The sequence below is a fragment of the Mastigoproctus giganteus genome, chromosome 2, assembly GCF_048544385.1.
Source record: "Mastigoproctus giganteus isolate SK-2022 chromosome 2, ASM4854438v1, whole genome shotgun sequence".
In the NCBI taxonomy this organism is placed as follows: domain Eukaryota; kingdom Metazoa; phylum Arthropoda; class Arachnida; order Uropygi; family Thelyphonidae; genus Mastigoproctus; species Mastigoproctus giganteus.
This window is the reverse complement of record NC_143576.1, coordinates 190,024,516-190,040,831: the sequence shown is the minus strand read 5'-3', so window position 1 is coordinate 190,040,831 and position 16,316 is coordinate 190,024,516. Positions and strand designations below refer to the sequence as shown.

The 16,316-nt window shown below is 38.3% G+C and overlaps 1 protein-coding gene across 1 annotated transcript in view; it reads left to right on the top strand.

Moving 5' to 3' along the window:
• Window positions 1-16,316, top strand: part of unc79 (UNC-79 domain-containing protein) — a 1,082,710-nt gene that overhangs the window by 862,865 nt on the left and 203,529 nt on the right. Inside the window, exon 45 of the mRNA XM_090389680.1 lies at window positions 11,720-11,803. Within this exon, the coding sequence (XP_090245806.1) occupies window positions 11,720-11,803 (84 nt within the window). The remainder of the gene's footprint in view (window positions 1-11,719; window positions 11,804-16,316) is intronic.

Genomic DNA, 16,316 nt, shown 5'->3' with positions numbered 1-16,316 from the left:
GTTCAGTTGACTGGTAATTTCTCTTTGCAGGAAAATCAAGATGAAAATCATAGAACTATGAAGATTTGTGGAATTTAAAAAAAAAAAAAAATATATATATATATATACTTAACTTATTTATACATTAGTATTTTTAAATTGTGGTACTACTGGGAGTGTCAGGTTTGTAGTGACCCCAACCAACCCGCTAGTTATATTTAAAACTAGTCCTGGTATGGACAGCCTTATAAAGGCTATATATTTAAGTTTTCCTTAAAATGTATGGATAGCCTTTATAAGGCTCTCCATACCAGGGCTAGTTTTAAATATAACTAGTGGGTTGGTTGGGGTCACTACAAACCTGACACTCCCAACTAGCACCACAATTTAAAAATAATAATGTATAAATAAGTTAAGTACATATACAACCCATGTGCGTGTAATGTCTAATTGTCCACAGACAATAGCATTAACGCTGGAGCCAATATTTATTTATTTAAACTTAAACGTCATTTGACATAATTCCAATATATATATATATATACAATAGAATCTTATAAATTTGACTTGGACTTGAGCACTGCTAGATTTTCTAAAACTCATGATTTTTGAAAACTAATACCATGTGTGCTCCTGTAGTAATAAAGTGTACGGCTCCTCAAACACTATAAAAGCTCATATAATATTCTGATAGTGCTTTGAAGCAATGTTGGCATTATTGTAATTATAGTATATTATATTACTATAATTACAGTAATGTCCTCAACAGCACATTCTTGGCCTTAAGTTTAAAAAATAAATTTTTAAAAATTAAAAAAACTGTAAAGCACAGTAACCTATAAATCTATTCTATTCACAATTATAAATAAACTTTACTACAGATTAGTAACGTTTAATTCTAAAGTAAAGTTTAGTAAAGCATGTTCCCAGTGTCTATCAAGTTCATGCTCTTAAATTCTTAAATGGTTCATTGATATTTTGATACTACACTGTTTATTGATATAATGATTCTGCACTTTTTTTTAACTTAAAACTTAGAGTGGTTGTTATCATTATTATTGTTGACACTTGGTTGATATTGCTGTTACTGTTTTTACAGAACACCAGCATTTCAGTCCATATTGCTAAATTCTGTTGTCTGTATAAGTGTGTATGTGTTCACAGATTTATTTGAATGTTGTGAATGCAGAGCACTTCAGTGAGGTGCTCTGCATACACAACATTCAAAAAACCCAGAGCACTTCAATGAGGGGCTGTTCTGTCTGCATAATGCAGGCAGATATGAAGTTCTCTGAGCAGTGCAGACGAGCTGCAAGAGTAGCTCATGGTGTCTTGTCAATGATATACAGGAATTTTTCTAGCAGGGATAGGGATGTGATTATTCCCTTGTATAAGGCATTGGTCAGGCCACATCTTGAGTACTGTATACAGGTCTGGAGGCCTCATTTCAAGAAGGATGTAGAGCTGCTGTAACGAGTACAGAGAAGGGCAACAAGATTAGTGAATGGAACAAAGGGTTGCTCTTACAAAGAAAGGCTTAAGTTTTGCAAATTACAGAGTCTGGAGACTAGGCATCTGCGAGGTGATCTGATAGAGGTGTATAAGGCTTTGAATGGCTTGAGCATGCTCAATGCCAATGGGATTCTTCCTCTTGCTCAGAATAATCACCTGAGAGGGCATAAATTCAAATTGAGGAAGGACGGATGTCGGATAGATGTGCGGAAATTTGCCTTTAGCCAGCGGGCAGTTGGTTTGTGGAATAGACTTCCATCACTTGTTGTTGAAGTTGATAGCCTAAACAAATTTAAAGTTCAGCTGGACAGGTATTTCGAACGAACGGAGGGGTGAAATGGGAGTAGTGGTTGTGTTTTTTTTTTTTTTTTGTTTTTTTTTTGGCTGATGCTGAATAAGCTTGCTTTCTTGCATCATATGCCTCTACTAATGCTAATGCTAATGCTAATAAGATTGAAAACCTGCATCCCCGATTGAAGAGGCCTATAAAGAATTTCTCCATTCTCTGATGGGAATGATCCATCGATGGATGAACATCTACAGATGTTCTGCTTTAATCCCATGGAAATACCAAATCCTCATCAAGAATCTGTACACCCTTTGTAAGCTATCAAAAGGCAAGAAAGAATGCTAATCTAAAACTTCCACTGACTCAATCTATGTAATCTCTCAAGCTTGAATACATGTTTCCAATTAACACTGTTACAATATACAACTAGCTGGAGTTAGATCCTGAGCTTTGTACTCTCAGAGCATATAGCCAGCAATCTCTGGCTGAAACATATGCAATTGTTGAAATTTGGAACAGCTGTTTTCCCCTATGAAATACCACCTTCAATTAACTGCTTATGAAATACTCTGATTTGCCTAATTTGAACTGTTATATATTAGTACTAGTATTGGTAGTGACAAAGAATGCAAGCTTATGAAGCATCAGCTGCATAAAAAAACACTCCCATATCACCTATCCATGCACTACAACAGTTTATTTAATCTTTCCTTGAATTTATTCAATTACTGACATTCACAACAAATGGAAGTTTGTGTGTGGTTAGAGCAAGAAGAAGACTGCTGTCAGCATTGAGTTTGCTCAGTCCATTCAAAGCCTTAAACATCTCAATCAGATCACCATGTAGTCTCCAGACATTGCAAATTTCAGATCCTTTCTTAATAAAAGCACCCCTTTGTTTCCCCCTCACCAATTTGTTGTCCTTCTCTGCAATTGTTCCAGCAGCTCTGCATCGTTCCTAAAATGAGGCCTTGAGACCCGTATGCAGTACTGAAGATGTGACTGACCATTGCCTTATGAAATGGGATAATCACCTCCTTATATCTACTAGGAAAATTCTTATATATCATTGGAAAAACTTGTTTAGCTGTCCTGGCAGGCTGTTTATACTGAAAGTACTTCACATATGAATGTGCAGTTAACCCCAGGGCTTTTTCATTTTCTACCACCTTGAGTGTAGTGCCAGACAGTTGATATGTTTATCTGGTATTACTACTATCCATATGCAGTACCTTGTCTTTGTCAACATTAAACTTCAATTAATGTTTCTCAGCCTATCTACCTAATTTTTCTAGATATTGTTGCAGTAGCTTAATCTGATTACTCTAATTAACAACCCTGCCACCTTTGTATCATCTGCAAACTTAGATATTAAAAAAATTGGAATCGTCTAGATCATTCTATGAAACATTTCATACTCGAAATAAAGACTATGATAAATTCTATCAGACAGAAGGTGAACTCACTGTTTGTAAAGATATTGATGATCTAATGGCAGCAATGAACATAGGCACATTTCTGAAGAATGCCGACTATTTATAGACACTTTTAAGGTTTGCCTTAAGGCTGTGTTATTACACAGTGGAAATATGCTGCCTTCAATACCTCTTGCATATGCCATCCACAAAAAAGAAACATATGCCGTCCACAAAAAAGAAACATGGAGAACATCCTCTTAGGTGTCCACTATCAGAAGTAAGAGTGGCAAATATGTGGTGATTTAAATGTAATTGCCATTTTTTATTAGGACTGAAAAAGGGTTACACTAAGTATTGTTGCTTTCTCTGTGAGTGGGATAGCCATGCCAAGGATATGCAGTACCAGAAGAGGAGTTGGCCTGAATGAAAATCGTTACAACCTGGAATGAAGAACGTAGCATTTGAACCTCTGGTAGATCCAAATAAAGTTTTACTTCCACAACTCTACATCAAACTGGGACTCATGAACAATTTTTTGAAGGCTTTGGAGGTGAACGGTCCTGCATTCACATACTTTCAAGAGAAATTCCCAAGACTTATTACAGAGAAGATTAAGGCAGGCATTTTTATTGGTCCACAAATAAAGTAACTTTTCAAAGACAAACAGTTCAAATGTGTCCTTAGTGATAGCAAGAAATCAGTGTGGAGAGCCTTTTGAAATATTTTGACTGAATTTCTAGGAAATGTTAAAGCCGGCAACTACAGGCAGCTTGTGGAAGATCTCATTACCTCTTACGAAAAACTGGGGTGCAACATGTCATTGACGATGCATTTCTTGCACTCACACCTTGATTTCTTCCCGCCAATTTTGATGCCATCAGCAACGAACATGGTGAGCTCTTCCATCAAGATATCACAGTGATGGAACAAAGACACAAAGGCAAATGGTGTGCCGGCATGTTAGCTGATTATTGTTGGATAATGAAAAGGGATGTTCCCAAAGCTGAATACAAGCAAACTTTTGTCATAGTTTACTGAAACATTGCAGTTCCCATTATCAATAAAACAAATTAGATAACTCATTGAGGCGCCTCCGTAGCCGGGTGGGCAGGAGCAGCAGTGCATAGCACACGCTTCTTGATTAGACCGGGGTTCGAGCCCGTGACCACCAAATACAGAGGATGCGGAAAGGTCAGGGAATGACCACTGCATATCCCAGAGCAATATGGCCTTAGTTGCTAATGCTCCTAAAAACCAAATAACAAACAAACATAACTCATTGATAATCAAAGTTTATGATTTATGTTTCTCATAGTTTGCTCCAGATCATCATCCAGACTGTATTCACACAAACTTGAAAGCAAACAGTCTATCAGAGTGATTCCAGCCCAAGGATTAGCTCTAAAAATTAGTGCTAATCCTCAGGTTTCTTTCCACTAAACAATAATGCAGTGTACACTATAAATACATATAAAATTTAATTATTGACATTTTAAGAGTTATAATACAAATTCCAAGTATTATACTTAGTTTCAAATAGCCTAATTGGGAAAACAGGGTGGAACCAACCAAAAATTAGTATAACAGTTCACTAGAAATTAATTAGTACACACTTTTAGTTACTTTTGTTATTTGGTTTTTGGTTTTTTTTTTTTTTAGGAGCATTAGCAACCAAGACCATATTGCTCCGGGAATATGCGGTAGTCATTCCCTGACCTTTCCGCATCCTCCGTATTTGGTGGTGACGGGCTCGAACCCCGTTCTAATCAAGAAAGCGTGTACTAAGCACTGCTGCTCCTTACCACCTGGCTACGGAGGTGCCACTTTTAGTTATATTAGTGCACACTTCACTAGATACACATAACATTTAATGCAATGAACATTTCAAGAATTATAATGCAAATTATAATACTTATAATAATTCTATTATAATAAGAATTAATTATATAATATTGCTGTAAATACACCATAATTTACCCATAAATTTAACTACATAAGTAGTGTAAAGGCATCGTTTGATTTTATCTCAAATTGTGGCTACCTTCACAATGAGATACCAGGTAGTAGTGGTAGTAGTAGTAGTAGTAGTAGTAGCATGTGATGCAAGAAAGCAAGTGTATGAGCTTATGCAGCATCAGCCAAAAAAAAATCACACCATTCCCTTTAAATGCCTGTCCAGTTCCTCCTTAAATTTATTTAATCTATCAACTTCCACAACGACAGATGGAAGTTTGTTCCAGCAATTAACCACCCGCTGGCTAAAGGCAAATTTCCGCACATCTATTCTACATCTGTCTTTTCTTAATTTGAATTTATGCCCCCTTAGGTTGGTAATCTGAACAAGTGGAAGGATCCTATCAGAATTCAGCGTGTTCAATCCATTCAAGGCCGTATACACCTCAATCAGATCACCGCGCAGGTGTCTAGTCTCCACCCACTGCAATTTGCAGAACTTAAGCCTCTCTTGGTAAGAGGATCCCTTCATTCCCCTCACCAATCTTGTTGCTCTTCTCTGTACACGCTCAAGCAAATCTACATCTTTCCTAAAATGAGGCCTCCAGATCTGTACGCAGTACTCAAGGTGTGGCCTGACCATTGCCTTATACAGAGGGACAATCACCTCTTTTTCCCTGCTAGAAAAATTCCTATATGTCATTGACAAAACCCCATGACCTGCCCTTGCAGCCTATCTGCATTGCTCAGAAAACTTCATATCTGACTGTACAATTACTCCCAGGTCTTTTTCATTTTCTACCACCTTATGTTTAGTACCATGCAGTTGGTACGTTTCTATAGGGTTACTTCTACCCATATGCAGTACTTTGCATTTGTCAAGGTTAAACTTCAGTTGCCACTTCTTAGCCCATCTTCCCAAATTATCTAGATCCTGTTGCAGTAGCACACTGCCATTACTGTCATTAACAACCCTGCCAACCTTTGTATCATCTGCAAACTTCGACACTAAACCTGATATACCTTCATCAATATCCTTGTAAAAATATACAAAACAACAGAGAACCCAACACCGAACCCTGTGGGACTCCACTAATAACATTAGTCCACAAAGAGCAGCACCCATTAATTACCATCCTCTTTCTTCTCCCACTCAACCATACTTTTATCCATTGTAGCAACATACCCTTAATACCATTCTGCTCCAATTTGTACAATAGTCTTCCATGTGCAACAGTGTCAAAATCTTTCCTGAAATCCAAATATATGATATCAAAATTATTTTTTGCATCCAGTTCCTTTGTAACCACATCATAATAACCTATCAAATTTGTAAAACAAGGCTTTCCCTTAACAAACCCATGCTGTGTCTGAATTATTGCTACAGTCTTGTCTATATGATCCTGCAATGCATCTTTAACCAGTGACTCCATTATTTTACCCGGAACAGAAGTTAAACTAACTGGTCTCTAATTACTCGTGTCACCCTTCAATCCCCCTTTGTGAATTGGGGATACATTTGCACATCTCCAGTCCGTGGAGACTTCCCCTGAGTCCAAGGATGCTCCCATAATTATGGCTATGGGTTTGCTTAGTGGCTTTGCTGCCTCCTTTAATATAACTGGATAGATCCCATCCACCCCAGGCGCCTTTCTTATGTTTAACTTCAACAATTTCTCCTCCACTTTGCTCTTAGTTATTACAAAATCATTAAGCACCCTGCTACAATTTGATAACCTTCTGCCATTTTCAAACCTTAATAACTCCTCATGTGTGAATGTAGATGCAAACATTCATACATTAGGAATTATATGTGAATGTAGATGCAAAATACTCATTCAGTTTGTTTGCTATCTGAGCAGGATCATCAACAGTCGAACCATAAATATCAAGTGGACCAATCAGATTTATCCCCTTCCTTTTAGAGTTTATATAAGTAAAGAAATCCTTGCTGTTTTTCTTAGCATCTTTTGCCAAGGATTTCTCGTAATCTGCCTTCACCTGCATAACCTCCTTTGTCACCTGATTACAGACTAGCTTATATCTGCCATAGGCTTCTGAGTCGCTTGATAATTTATATGCATCCCATGCATTTTTCTTCTCTATTACGAGTCTCATTAGTTCATTAGATAACCATTTAGGCCTAAACCTTGAACAATATTTCTTAATAGGTATGAAACTTTTAGTAGCATCTACGATTAATTCCTTGAATGCTTCTCACTTAGAATTTTCTGTTGGTAACATCATAAGTTGATCCCACTGTACAGAATTTAAAAACTGTCTGAGACCACTGTACTCCGATTTATGGAAGCAAAAACCCTTTCCTTTACCCCTGATGGTAATTATATCTTTAAGTAAATCCCACATCAGTACACTGTGATCACTGCCACCTAGTGGTTCCTTTATCTGCAAATTTTTAATGCACGAATGATCACTGCTGATAACCAGATCAAGAGTATTACCCTCTCTGGTTGCCTCTCGAACATGCTGCTGCAGAAAACAGTCATCCAATAAATCCACAAAAGTCTTACTAGTGTGTGAGTGACCAACCCACAAGTTCCAAAAAGAGAGCAAGTCAATATCGGGGAAGATAATAACCCCCATTATAAGACATTCTGATTTACTAGCCCACTCTATTTCTCTGTACAATTGTTCATTGTACTCATTCGAGTCATTAGGCCTATAACAGTACTTGTATTACACCAAACTGACTCAACAGTGCACTGTTAGCCGACCGGGCTAGCTGGGTGGGCAAAGTGCCTACCTGGCAACCCAAAGGTCACGGGTTCGAATCCCGCCTCGGGCTTGGATCAATGTACTGCAAAAACCTTGAGAGGTGCATTATGGCCACAGAAGCTGATGTGCCAATAACTACCAAAAAAAAAATAAAAAAAGTGCACTGTTCATCTATATCAACTGGATGCACTTCTTTTGATTTTATGTTTTTCTTAATTAATAGCATAATACCCCCTCCCTTCCTATCCTGTCTATCCTTTCTTTACACATTGTACTCCCCAAATTCCAATTCTGTATTCCTAATATCAGTGTGACACCACATCTCTGATATCCCAACAGTATTCGCCTTTGATGTCTTGACCAACACCTCAAATTCATCAAACTTATTTACTATATTTCTAGCAATGGTATACATGCAAGCATACATGCACCTATTCCTATTCCTAGTTACCCTAACACATCCCATATTCCCACTTGTTTCAAGATGACTGCCATCAGTCCCTGAAACCCCCAGCGCCCCTCACTCCAGGTCGCTGTTTATTCTAATAGAAGTTGTGCAAGAATCATCTTCACCTCTGCCAGTGGCTACTTTTAACCTTTTAGTCTGTGAATCCTCCCAAACTAGTAGTTTTCCGACCCACCTAACACTGCCTCGATAGCATCAGCAAATATTCTTGCACCCTTTCTATTTTAGTGTATCCCATCCCTGTAGAAGCAGTGTCTCCTATTAACAAGCACAGACCACGCTGAAAAAAATTCTACCCCTTGAGCCTTGCACATTCCCTCCAGGGTTGAATTGATTGACAAGGTTCTCATCATGTACTTCCTCCTATCATGTCTGGGCAGAATTGCAGACTCTTTCAAATTTAACCCTAATTCAATTTTTTTTTTTTTTTTGCAACATTGACCTGTACTTGTTAATTAAATCTGCAGATCTCCTACTCTTAATTGCATTGGTGCCAACGTGTACAACAATATCACGTTTTGTGCCCTTAAAAGATGATATCTGCCCTACAACGTCATCAACCTTTGCCCCTGGCAGACATAACCTGGTCCTGTTCCATCTATCCTTTTTACACAATATATTTCCCTTCTCCCTGACAATAGAGTCACGAACAATAACTAGGTCCTTTGGGACCAGCGCATTCTGCCTTGGAGATTGCCACTGAGGTTTTGAGAACAAGTGGAGAAATACCATCAGTACCTGGAGCTTTCTTAGCATCAAGATTTATCAAAATCCTTCAGACATCCTTTTGACGGAAGACCACAGGAGACATTGAATGGAGTGTGTTTGGAATGGTGGGAGGTGTTTTACCAATATCATTAATACATGAGTTGGAAGAAAAATGGGATGCTAGCAGGTCAGCTTTATCCTTGGCTGAAGTGACAACAGAACCATCTGGTTTTGACAGAGGTGGGAGCAGAGATTGGCAAAAGTTGCGGCCAATAGCCTTGGCAAGAGACCAGACTTCTCGGCTACCATTAGGGCAAGAACCAAGTTTTCTACTCCTAGCCTGATCAAAATCTAGTTTGAACTGATTAATAACTGCTTTACAATTGTTGTGAGCTTTGGTGTAGGCAGAAAATGAAACTGAAGAATTGGAAACAATCCAATTTCAATATGCAGCGTTCTTCTCTTGAACAGTCTTAGCACATTTATTGGAAAAGGACGAGATTTTAAAGTGGAGTGTGGAATAAAGGATTCCATTCCTACAAGAATAATTTCACTGACATGATCTGAGCAAACATTGACATCAGAAGTTTTGAAAAGTAATCCGACCAAGGAAAAGAAGAAAAGAAATCTCACAAGTCATCCGATTTTGCATTCTTGTAATGCCAAACAATACGAGGTTGGGAATAGCCTTGAGATAAAGGCTCCATTGGAGAAGAGACAATCACCAAGTTGTGATCTGAGGTGCCTAAAGGAACACTCACTTCAACTGTGTGCTTAAAAGGGTTGTTTGTGAGAATAAGATCAGGCATGTTGGCTGTATGGTTAGGATTGTCCGGTATTCTTGTAGGTAAATGATCAATCAGTGCAAGGTCATTAGTAATTGCAAAAGCCTCAGCATCTTGAACAGCTGGGTCGGTGTGACTAGAAAATGAAAGCCATCTGGTGTTGTGAACATTATAATCACCAAGAAAAATTACCTCACTATTAGGAAAGTTGGACTGGTGGAAGTCAAGTTGCAAAGAGAGGAAGTCAAAGAGCTCCAAGTGATTAGTGGAGTTGGGAGAACGGCAGAGACAACAGATGAATTTTACACAATGAGGTAGAGAGAATTTAAGTCAGAAAAGATCGAAAAGAGGAGACTCCAAATTACCAAGTCTCTGACAGGGAATATTGGAATGGATATATGCACATGTACCACTTTTGAGGTGAAAGGAATCATACAGTGAATAATTTGGGCAACTGAGATGAGGAGTATTTGAATCAACCGTTTAATGAGATTCTGATAGAAAAAGTACGTGGGTTTTGGCAGATTGCACGTGTAAATGGACATCGTTGAGATTAGACTTGAGACCACGTATATTTGTGATATGAACTAGGAAGTGTTTGGGAGGTTTAGATCTCTTAGCAGATAAGCTTACTCTATTAGTTTTACAATTCATGGTGTATTCAATAGTAAGAGAAAGTGGAGGGGGAGACATGCTGTATGAAGTAATGAAATTTTTGAATATGGAGTACACATCGTAAGAATATACCAAGATCCTTGACATAACATTGCCTCAACAATGATTCCTGCATACACACTGCTCAGACTCCCTCCATTCACTATCTGGTAGAGTAGAGGTAGCAAGATTATAGACTTGCTGATCTGGAATGGAAGCCTCCTAAAGTGTTACCAATAGGTTTAGTCCGGCATACTAACTAACAGCCGTCCTGCGAACACCATTTTAGAGCTGTACCCTCAAAATGTAAGGAAGATTGGATCTTTCCATGATGTTCATCATAACCTCAAAAGTCATCAGTCATACTACATGATGGTAGAGTGTGGGAAGGGTTGACCGGAATGTAGCTCTGGCGACTAAACATGGTTCCACCACTTCAAGCCTCCAATAAGCAAAGTGGTGGTATTGTACCGGTTAGGCGCCTCCGTAGCCAGGTGGGAAGGAGCAGCAGTGCGTAGCACACGCTTCTTGATTAGACCGGGGTTCGAGCCCGTCACCACCAAATACGGAGGATGCGGAAAGGTTAAGGAATGACCACCGCATATCCTGGAGCAATATGGCCTTAGTTGCTAATGCTCCTAAAAACCAAACAACAACAACATTGTACCGGTTAATGAAAGTCATTTACCACTTGGTTTACTACTGGTTTATAATAGATTGCATTAGCAGAAAAGCCCAATAAACCGGAAAGTGCAAATTGTTTTATTGTTTTATGATAGTGACCTCCAGAGTAATGTGTTTTCAAAAAATATCACAAAAGCATTCAAAATTGATTCTTATAAAGAAACATATGATAATGATTAAAGTGTAGTGCAATTTCCATTATAAAAATGACCTTTTAGAGAGATAAAGAGCTTAGTTATATAGCGAAAATTTCAATCAGAATTTCACATTGACCTTTTCAATGTGTCTTATGAACTGAAATTGCATTTTAGTGTATTTTATTCATTCTGAGTCATAGCTTGGCTAGAATTTATAATGTATTGTCCAAAAACCAGAAAAATCCGAAAGCTGCCAATCTCCAAGTTGTGAGTTTGCAAGATTTGGAATTTCATGCCAATGTTGTATTAATTTTAATTTTCATTATTGTTCTGTCCTATAATATTTTTCAATGAATAATAATATTATATACATGTTTATATCATATTCTCTCTTTCAGTTTATTTTAGAGGATGCAGGTGGCACATTGGGACCCAGTGTTATTGTTGAAGGTCTTCCTACAGCAACAGATATACAGACAATGGTAAGAAATCTTTCTAGACAATTGCCTAATCAACTAGCATTATAAGTTATTAATCTTCAGACTTTGTCTTTCATCTGGAAATTTTCCTTTAGCCAGCAGGTAGTTGATTGCTGGAAAAAACTTCCATCTGTTGTTGTGGGAGTTGATAACTTAAATAAATTCAAGGCAGAATTAGACAAACATTTGAATTGAATGGATGGATGAAATGGGAAGGGTTTGTTTGTTTTTTTTTTACTATGTATGTATACATTCATACATACATACATAGCAAAGTTGATTTCTATTTAAATGTTATTTTGTTCTGTTGTAGTACAAAAAGAATCATTTGCTGACCATCCATGATTATGTATGTTTTAATTTTACATAATTAGCAGTCAAAATGGCAAGGAGTTAATAAACAGTTTATGACGAGGAATCTTTAACTATTTTATGGAAATTTTTCAAGAGCATGTAGTTTTTTGCCACATGCTCATTGATGATGTATCATAAAACAGTCACGGCCAGCAGTCACAGTGTGGCATGTTGTTTCTCAGTGAAGGCTTCTTACTTTCACCAGCCTAACTTTTTATTTCTTTTGGTTAATTTTTCAGTTGTAATTCTTATGTAGGGTGTTTGCATTACGATTTCATATTTTATACCTATTTTGACTAGCTAGTAGGTACACTAACATAATTATCTTTAGCATTAGTTGAGGCATATGATGCTAGAAAGCAAGCTTATGCAGCATCAGCAAAAAAAAAAAAAAAAAAAATCCCTTCCCATTTCAGTCATTCCAAGTTTGTCTTGTTCAGCCTTAAATTTATTTAAGCTATCAACTTCCACACCAACAGATGGAAGTCTCTTCCATCAAACAACTACCCGCCGGCTAGAGGCAAACTTCCACACATCTATTCTACAACCGTCTTTCCTCAATTTGAATCTATGCCCCCTCAGTTTGGTAATCAGAGTAAGCAGAAGAATCCCATCAGCATTGAGCCTGCTCAAGCCATTCAAGGCCTCATACACCTCAATCAGATTACCTAGTCTCCAGATACTGCAGCTTGCAGAACTTAAGCATTTACTTGGTAAGAGCACCCCTTTGTTACTCTCACCAATCTTGTTGCCCTTCTTTGTACTCATTCGAGCAACTCTACATCCATCTTAAAATGAGGCCTCCAGACCTGTATGCAATACTCAAGCTGTGGCCTGACCACTGCCTTATACAAAGGGATAATCACCTTGTCTCTGTTAGCAAAACCATCAAAATCATGAACAGGCAAACCATCGATATCAAGTGGACCAATCTAATTCATCCCCTTCCATTTAGGGTTTACATCAATTCTAGAAGTTTACAATGTTTTTGTTGTTTTTCTTTGCCTCCTTTGGCAAAGATTTCTCCTCATTAGGCTTTGCTTGCCTAACCTCCTTTGTGAATTTATTACAGACTACCTAGTTCCATACTTCTACCATACTCTTCTATGTCACCTGATAATATATGGTTCCCTGACAAAAGCCCACACAAAAATTCTGCACCGAAAAAAAACCCACTGTCATAAATGCTCACAATAAAAATACCCACATGGAAAATTGCTCACACGGTGGCACCTCCGTAGCCAGGTGGGCAGCAGCAGCAGTGCGCAGCACATGCTTCTTCATTAGACCGGGGTTTGAGCCCATGAGCCACCAAATATGGAGAATGCAGAAAGGGCAGGGAATGACCACCGCATATCCCCGGAGCAATATGGCCTTAGTTGCTAATTTTTTTTTTTTTTTATGTAAACCCCAAACACGAGAGGTATTAGAACCTAAAGTACTTAGTAGAGTGCTTGGGTTGGAGGTTGAGACGATGAAAGAAGATATTCGTTGACATTGGACTTCAACTTCTGTAGACTGTAATTTTCAGTAAATACATATGAAGGAAGGTTGTTCCAGAAAACGGCAGTTGAATGAATAAACGAGGAAGATGAAAAGTTGGTTCTGTGAGTTTGAAGTTGGACCATAAATGGATGATGGCTAGTGGCGGCACGTGTTCGGACTGTTTTGAAAGAGAGAGCGAGAATTATAGAAGCCAATTCAGAAGAACAGTGCCCATGGAAGTATCTGTAGAAGAGGCATGCAGCAGAAACAGTACATCTATGAGACAGTGAGTGGAGAGGCTCTGTTAGAGATGAATCATTAATTAACCTAACTCCCCTCTTCTGAATGGAATCAAGAAGCCTGAGAGAGGTTTTCGGGGCACCACCGCAGATGTGGGACCAATATTCCATGACAGGGCGGATTTGCGATTTATACAGAGTGAGCAGCTGTTTGGAAGAAAAGTAACACCGAGAGCAAAAGAGAAAACCAAGTTTTTTAGATGCAGAGGAAGCAATATTTGTAATGTGCTTGTGCCAAGAGAGATTAGAAGTCAGGGTAATCCCCAAAAAAGATATATCATTTTGCCTAGAAATCGGAGTGTCACTAAAGATAAGCATAGGAGCAGAAGAATCTTTTTTTGCGAGATATAAGACAAGACTGAGTTTTAGAAGGGTTGAAATCAACTAAGTTGTCTTTGCCCCACTGGAGAATTACCTGAAGATCGGCATTTAAGGAATTGGTAGCAGATTTTCGAGAAGTTGATTGAACAGGGCAATTTTTCTCAAATTGGAAAGTGGAATGCAATGTGCTATCATCGGCAAAACTATGGATAGGATTTCCAGTGAATGGAAGATCATTAATATACAAGAGGAAAAGAGTGGGGGAAGAACTGAACCTTGGGGGACACCGGCATTAGTGGAGAAGTTAGAAGACAGACAGCCATCTACCATCACCCTCAGTGAGCGATCAGAGAGAAAACTGGATAACCAATTACTAAAAACAGTTGGCAAACCATAAGATGGAAGCTTGTTTAGAAGACCTTTATTCCAAACACGATCGAAAGCCTTTGAGATGTCAAGAGCAACTACTTGTGTTTCACCGAACCTTTCCATCGAATTAGTCCATAAATGGGTAACATAAGCCAGCACATCACCAGTGGATCGACATTGACAGAATCCATACTGACGATCATTGATCAGACGAAAGGTTTCTAGGTAGTTTAAGAGTTGGAGGTTGATTGATTTCTCCATTACTTTAGAAAGAGTAGAAGTAATTGCAATGGAACGATAATTGCATGGGAGGGATTTCTCACCCTTTTTTAGGAACTGGCTGGATATAGGCAAATTTCCAAGCAGAAGGAAAAACACCTTTGGAATAAGAAAGTGAAAAAAGGCAGTAAAGAATAGGAGTAAGTTCAGGAGCACAGATTTTGAGAACAAATGGAGAAATACCATCGGGACCTGGAGTTTTCTTAGCATCAAGATTCGTCAAAATCCTTCTGACATCCTTTTGACGGAAGACCACAGGAGGCATTGAATGGAGTGTGTTGGGAATGATGGGAGGTGTTTTACCAAGATCATTAATATATGAGTTGGAAGAAAAATCGGATGCTAGCAGGTCAGCTTTATCCTTGGCTGAAGTGACAACAGAACCATCTGGTTTGGACAGAGGAGGTAGCAGAGATGGGCAAAAGTTGCGGCCAATAGCTTTGGCAAGGGACCAGAATGCTCGGCTGCCATTAGGGCAAGAAGCAAGTTTTCTGCTCTTAGCCTGTTCAAACTCTAGTTTGGACTGATTAATAACTGCTTTACAATTGATGCGAGCTTTGGTGTAGGCAGAAAATGAAACTGAAGAAGAAAAACTTCTCTTAAACAGCCTTAGCACATTTATTGGAAAATCAAGGTTTAGATAAAGGACGAGATTTTGAAGTGGAGTGTGGAATAAAGGATTCCATTTCTACAAGAATAATTTCACTGACACGATCTGAACAAACGTTGACATCAGAAGTTTTGAAACAGTAATCCGACTGGCACCTCCGTAGCCAGGTGGGAAGGAGCAGCAGTGCGTAGCACATGCTTCTTGATTAGACCGGGGTTCGAGCCCGTCACCACCAAATACGGAGTATGCGGAAAGGTCAAGGAATGACCACCGCATATCCCGGAGCAATATGGCCTTAGTTGCTAATGCTCCTAAAAACCAAATAACATAACAAATAACAAACCTCAAGGACCTAATGCTCCTAAAAACCAAACAACAACACCTGACACTGGAAAAATGCTGATACAGACGAATGGCCACATTATTTTTAGTTTGCAAAAAAACAAATTATTTCATATTTCAACATGCAACAAAATGTTGAATTTATATATTTTATTTCTACTTCTATACGATGTATTTTAATATAATAATAAATATGAGAGTTACCTCAATATCCAAATAGGAGATCTTTTTTCAATTTCCGGGATAAAATCAAATAAATTAAAATTACATTAAATTAAAAACACTGAATTTGAAAAAATAAATAACCTAAAATACCTCAATATGCTCATACTTCCCCTACATGAACCCTCCAAGCACCAGAACACGCCGACATCAACCAGCCCCAGACATTAGAAAACCCACGCACTAAAGAAGACTGAGCACATTTCCATCAATAATAAACCTTTTTTAAAATGCC